The sequence below is a fragment of the Podarcis raffonei genome, chromosome 15, assembly GCF_027172205.1.
Source record: "Podarcis raffonei isolate rPodRaf1 chromosome 15, rPodRaf1.pri, whole genome shotgun sequence".
NCBI lineage: Eukaryota > Metazoa > Chordata > Lepidosauria > Squamata > Lacertidae > Podarcis > Podarcis raffonei.
In genome coordinates this window covers 15,387,520-15,393,263 of record NC_070616.1, presented here as the reverse complement: position 1 = coordinate 15,393,263, position 5,744 = coordinate 15,387,520, and the positions used below count along the sequence as shown (strand labels likewise).

Sequence of the window (5,744 nt, the reverse complement as noted above, 5' to 3'; positions counted from 1 at the left end):
TATTATCATGTCATATTTGACTCCTAAATGCTGCAACCTTTCCTCATAGGGCAGTTGCCCTTGACCATTCTGGCTGCCCTTTTCCACCTGCAAACCCCACAGTCCTTCTTCATGCCCCCTTCTCCTTGGGCTTACGCCATGTGGTGGTGTCTGTGGCCGTGCGCATTCCCAGAGCTGTGCCAAAGGTGCTTAAGACAGCTGCTCTGGAGCCAGGCACTTCCCGGCAGCTGCCAGACACACCCCATAAATCCATACCACACATCTTCTAAGTCCGCACATCCCCTCCAAACTCTCTTTTTTTACAACCCCCCCCCAAGCCCCTTCCCCATGTATACACATGCGTAGCTGCTCAGAGCCCAGGCGCTGCCCACAAGGAGACAGCAAGAGGAAAACACCATGTGGCTCTGGCGTTTATCTTCCTGACACTCTGGATATCCTGTCTGGCGTCCTCAGAAACTGGGCCTGTTTGATACGCACAGGGGACTCTCGTGCGCACACAATCACTCGCCCCTTGTATATCTGCAGAGACACATGTTGACAGCATGTCTGGATGAGGGCTGAGCCAAAAGTACTTGCTGTGTTCGGCAGAATGTTTTCTGCTTCGTTTATTTACGTTACTGTATTTACATCCCACCTTTTTTCTCTTGAGGAACTCAAGGTGACGGATGTAGTTCTCCCCGCCGCCTCAATTAATCCCCACACAACAACCCTGTGAGGTAGGTCATGCTGAGAGGCAGTGAGCAACCACCAAAGTAACCCAGTGACTTTGTCGGGAAATAGATTCATTCTCAAATTGTTTAAGTTCCATTACAGTTTTAATTAAGCTACTATTTTAAAACACGTTTTAGCTTTCTGTATTTGATCTATGTTTTAATTTGTGTAGGTCACCTTTAGTCACAATCTGGGGGAAAGGCAGGATATTATTATTAGTAGTAGTAGTATTATTAGTATTATTAGCAGAAGCAAGAGACTGGTTGAAACATTGCTATCCTACCTAAATGGTTAACCTGTACTGTGGGTTTTGGAGGGATGTGTTAACAAGCGCTGTAGGATACGTATGGTTGTGAATGACAGTCATGGTGATGAAGAATTTATTTTTTGGTAGGCTGAGGAAGAAGCTTTAGACCATTTCCTGAATGTATTGACGCAGGGAGTCGAGCAAAATGCCTTTTCTCCATGGCTTCAGCTGCATCTATGAGTACCAGGGGTTGGTCAATGAGATCTTGGAATGTATGAATCCTCTGGTGCTGGAAATGATGGACAGGTAACTGGGAAGCTGCTTCCCCATCAGTGTAGGTCAACAATACTGAGCAGGGTTCTTATTCTTATTCAATTCATCCTATTCTTCAGAACTTTGAGAACTAGGAACTTTGAGGGTTTTCTACAATCAAGCGGTGTACGTTGAAATGCACAAACGGAATCCTACTTTCAGGGAAAGGGCCATGGTTAAGGGTATAACACCTTATGTACATGCAGAAGGCCCCTAATGGCATCTCCAAGTTGGCGCTTATAATATCCCCTGCCTCAAACCCTGCAGAGCCATTGCTCCTGTCAGTCAGTGCATACAGTACTGAGCTAGATGGACCTGGTGGTCTAATTCCTGGGAGTTTACCTTAGTGAAGACCTCACTTGGAAAAACAATGTAACTCAGGTGGTTAGGAAGGCCCAACAGAGACTCCACTTCCTCAGGGTCTTGCGAAAGAACAATGTTAAACAACAATTGATGACCTCCTTCTACCGGTCCACAAAAGAAAGTGTCCTCTCATATTGTATCACAGCATGGTATGTTGGCTTGACAGCCAAGGACAGAAAGTCTTTACAGATGGTGGTGAACACAGCACATGATATCAAGGGCTGTCCCCTGAGCCCGCTAGATGACATCGCAAGGGATCGTTGCCTTAGGAGAGCGAGAAAAATTCTCAGGGACGATTCACACCCCGGCCAGCACCTCTTTAATCTTCTACCCTCGGGCAGGAGGTATAGAAGTATAAGGTAAAGGTAAAGGTACCCCTGCCCGTACGAGCCAGTCGTGTCCGACTCTAGGGTTGTGCGCACATCTCACTTAAGAGGCCGGGGGCCAGCGCTGTTCGGAGACACTTCCGGGTCACGTGGCCAGCGTGACAAAGCTGCTCTGGCGAGCCAGCACCAGCGCAGCACACGGAAACGCCGTTTACCTTCCCACTATAAAGCAGTACCTATTTATCTACTTGCACTTAGGGGTGCTTTCGAACTGCTAGGTGTGCAGGAGCTGGGACCGAAAGACGGGAGCTCACCCCGCCGCGGGGATTCGAACCGCCGACCATGCGATCGGCAAGCCCTAGGTGCTGAGGTTTTACCCACAGCGCCACCCGCGTCCTATAGAAGTATAATCAGTCGTAAAAAACAGGCTAAAAACAGATTCTATCCATGAGCTGTTAGGCTGCTGAACGGAAAATGATCTAGTGTAACTGACTTTCAGGGTTGGTGTGTTGTGCGACAAGCACACAGAGGGCTATGAGATTGAGTGTTTATGTGGTGGGGAGGGAGGCTCGGTTAATTTCATTGTACGCAGGTTGTACATTGACAATAAAGGTATTATTAATGTAAAAATAAACCAATCACATTAGTTTCTCCTACGCACTCTGGCCTTGCCCACCAGGACATGTCTTCTCATTGGCACACCGCTCTTCCCTCTGAGCTGCCTACTGATTGGCTCTTTATCGTTACCAAACCACCACCACTACAGAACTTTGCCCTCCTCCTATGGTCATGGTGGTGCTTTATTTGCCTTGTTTTCTTGTGAAGCGCCAGCGCCGTGGTAGAAGATGACAGACGGATTGCAGCCCTTCGTGAGCTGCTGGAGAGGAACACCAGCTTCGTGTACTACCAGGAGGGTGTGAGCTATTCATTGCTGAAGATGGCAGTGTATGGGATGGTCCGAGCCGCAGAATCCCTCCTGCATGGTGGGGCAGACATCACCTTTGAAGGCTGGAGGGGGACCCAGTTAATGCTTCCCATCTTGCATTTATTTTAAAATTACATAAATGATTAGGATAACTATTTATGGAGACTGTATTTTTATATACATTTTTTGTGACACCCCCCTTTTTCAACTGCTTCCTTTCTGGTTAGGCTCTAGGCAGCAGTGATGGGGTTCAGATCCACAATACGGAAAGCATTCGCCTTTTTTTGGAAGGAGGGGAGCTTCCTCCGCCCGCCTGCCCTACTGAGCCCTCCTGCTTCCTTCAAATCCAGTGCAAAACAACCAGCGGTCTCAGAGCAGGAATATGAGCCCGGAAGGCTGGCACCCTTTTGCCACCACATGGCATTCTCCCTAAGAAGACCTGCCTGGGTGGACTGGAATGATAAAAGGGCAAGCACTGATCAATCCTAATGTATTTTTATGAGATATATATATGGTCTATATAGATAATGGATTACTTAGGCAAAAAAGAACATTATTCTTTATTTTAGGTTAACTGAAAGAAATACGAATAATCATGCATTGCCGCAATATATTCTCAACTTCAAGTACTTCCAACACTATTCTAAACACATTATTAAACCTCTTTGGTATTACTTTAAATAAGGGTTAGGATATAATTGTGATAGCAGGCCATATATTTTCTCTTTCTCGTTTTTTTCTTCCTTAGTTTGGCTTTGATTGTGTTTTATGTCAAATACTTTTAGTAAAAATTGATTAGAAAAAATAGGAAAATGATGACAGTGGTGATGTTGCCAAGGGTCATTTTAAAAAACCAAACCAGTAAATTGGCCGTTTCTTTATTGTCCCTGCCCTTCAGGAGCCAATGTGAAGGCCACAACAAAAGATGGCGACACCATCTTCTCCTCCATCATCTCCCTCCTTTGGAAGACAGTGGGAGGTGACGAAGAGGAGGCTCAGACCGTCAACCGTTTCTGCTTCCAGGTTACTCAGCTGCCGATGACCCACAGGGCCAAACCTAGTGAGTGCCCAACCTACGAGTCCCTCACCCTGTTTACAGTTTAGTAGCGCTGCAAAGAGCTTGCTGGGGAGACCATGCATTAAAAAGGGACTCAAAAATAACTTAAACAAGGTATTAATAACAATAACAAAAACTCCCTATACACTAAATACATCAACAACAAACCAGACCCAACCACCGACCCATCCCCCAGGGCAATGGGAGAGCTAGATGCTGCTCCTTATATACTATACCCAATTGCTGACACAGCTTGATTAACACAACTCAGCAGCACCTGCTATGTTTCACAGCTGTAAGAATGGGTCTCGTTATTTGCCCTGGCCCTGGCCCTTAAAGACATACACAACTTGTGAAACAATAATGAACCTTCACATTTTAAAGTGACCATTCAACACAACCACGTGTGCCTGAAAAACTTCCAGCTCCGCTTTCCCCTCCTGGAGTTTGGGGCACGCTACAACTGCACCATCCATGGACCTGCCTGCTGGTCGGGCTTCAGCAGTATCTTCGAGTGGCTGTGTTCCTACCTGTGGTGGTTAGAGGACGACACCTTCTCTGCTGACCTCTTTCAGAAGGCCGAGACGGTGCTGGAGCTCTTGGCCTCAAGCTCCCAGATCATCAAGCTCCCCAGCAACTTCGATATCAACCTCAGCAACTGCCGGTTGCATAGGAAGAGGATCTCGGACCTCTTCACCAGCCTGAAGAAGCTGGAACACTCCACTCCTACCTTGAAGCACATGTGCCGGGTTTTCCTGTGGCAGCATCTCAGACCCTGGCCGAAAAAGTCAAGGCCCTCCCGCTTCCCAACTTGTTGAAAAAGTATCTCCTCATAGACCGGAGCAGCTCTGCAGAGGTAGCCATCTGACTTGGACTTGAATTCTGGTCTCTCCCAGGTGCTAAGCCGACACTCTAACCACTACACTATCCAGATGCTGGGAGATTCAGAAAAGAGAAAAGGAATTCTTCACATAAACTGTGGAACTCACTTCCACAAGAGACAGCAACGGGGGTGGGCTTTGAAAGAGGATTAGACAAATTAATGGAAGGTACGGCTATTGATGGCTATGAGCAATGATGGCTATGCTCTTGCCGCCACAGCTGGAGGAAGCAAAGCTTCTGAATGCCAGCTGCTGGAAGCTGCAGGAGGGAATACAGCTCTTGTGTTCGAATCCTGCTCACAGATTTCCCCACAGGCGTTTGGGGGATCCAGCAGGCCCGTCTTACAGGCTTATGTTGCTGGACTCCAGATGTCAAGCCCATGAGACATCATGGCCAAGGATCAGTCATACTGAAAGGGTTGATTGTGGTGTAGTGGTTAGAGTGTCAGACTAGGACCTGGGAGAGACCAGGGTTCAAATCTCCACTTGGCCACGAAGCTCACTGGGTGACCTTCGGGGGCCAGTCGTTGCCTGTCAGCCTCACAGGGTTGTTGTATGGATTTGAGAAGGAGAACCATATACGCCACCTTGAGCTCCTTGTAGAAAAGTTGGAACATAAATGCCATAAATAAAATAAAATGTAGTCTGGCAACATCCAAGGGGATAAAGGGTGCTTGATGGTCACATCTGCCAATCCCTGCATTGCTGGGGGTTGGACTAGATGACCCCTGGTGTCCCTTCCAACTCTACAATTCTAGTAATAATAATAATAATTTATTCAGATATTACAATTTAGATATTATATTTTATGCGAGAGAATATTGGGAATTTTGGTTATTATGTATATATGTTAAGTTTCAATAAAGATCTTTGAAAATTAATAATAATAATAATAATAATAATAATAATAATAATAATAATT

The 5,744-nt window shown here is 46.4% G+C and overlaps 1 protein-coding gene across 1 annotated transcript; it reads left to right on the top strand.

Annotated features, from left to right (window-relative positions):
* Window positions 1–1,163: 1,163 nt before the first annotated feature.
* Window positions 1,164–4,806, top strand: LOC128403130 (ankyrin repeat and SOCS box protein 6-like). Its single transcript, XM_053367797.1, has 5 exons — window positions 1,164–1,264; window positions 2,785–2,971; window positions 3,112–3,176; window positions 3,781–3,972; window positions 4,342–4,806. The coding sequence occupies exons 1-5, from the start codon at window positions 1,164–1,166 to the stop codon at window positions 4,757–4,759; spliced, it is 963 nt and encodes a 320-aa protein (XP_053223772.1). The 3' UTR covers window positions 4,760–4,806.
* Window positions 4,807–5,744: the final 938 nt, after the last annotated feature.

What these genes read in the sequence shown, in the direction of transcription:
- LOC128403130 (XM_053367797.1), top strand. Translation starts at nt 1,164, where the DNA reads ATGCCTTTTCTCCATGGCTTCAGCTGCATCTATGAGTACCAGGGGTTG. An exon ending in GTGCTGGAAATGATGGACAG is followed by an intron (nt 1,265 to 2,784) that starts GTAACTGGGAAG and finishes TTTCTTGTGAAG; the next exon opens with CGCCAGCGCCGTGGTAGAAG. An exon ending in ACATCACCTTTGAAGGCTGG is followed by an intron (nt 2,972 to 3,111) that starts AGGGGGACCCAG and finishes CTTTCTGGTTAG; the next exon opens with GCTCTAGGCAGCAGTGATGG.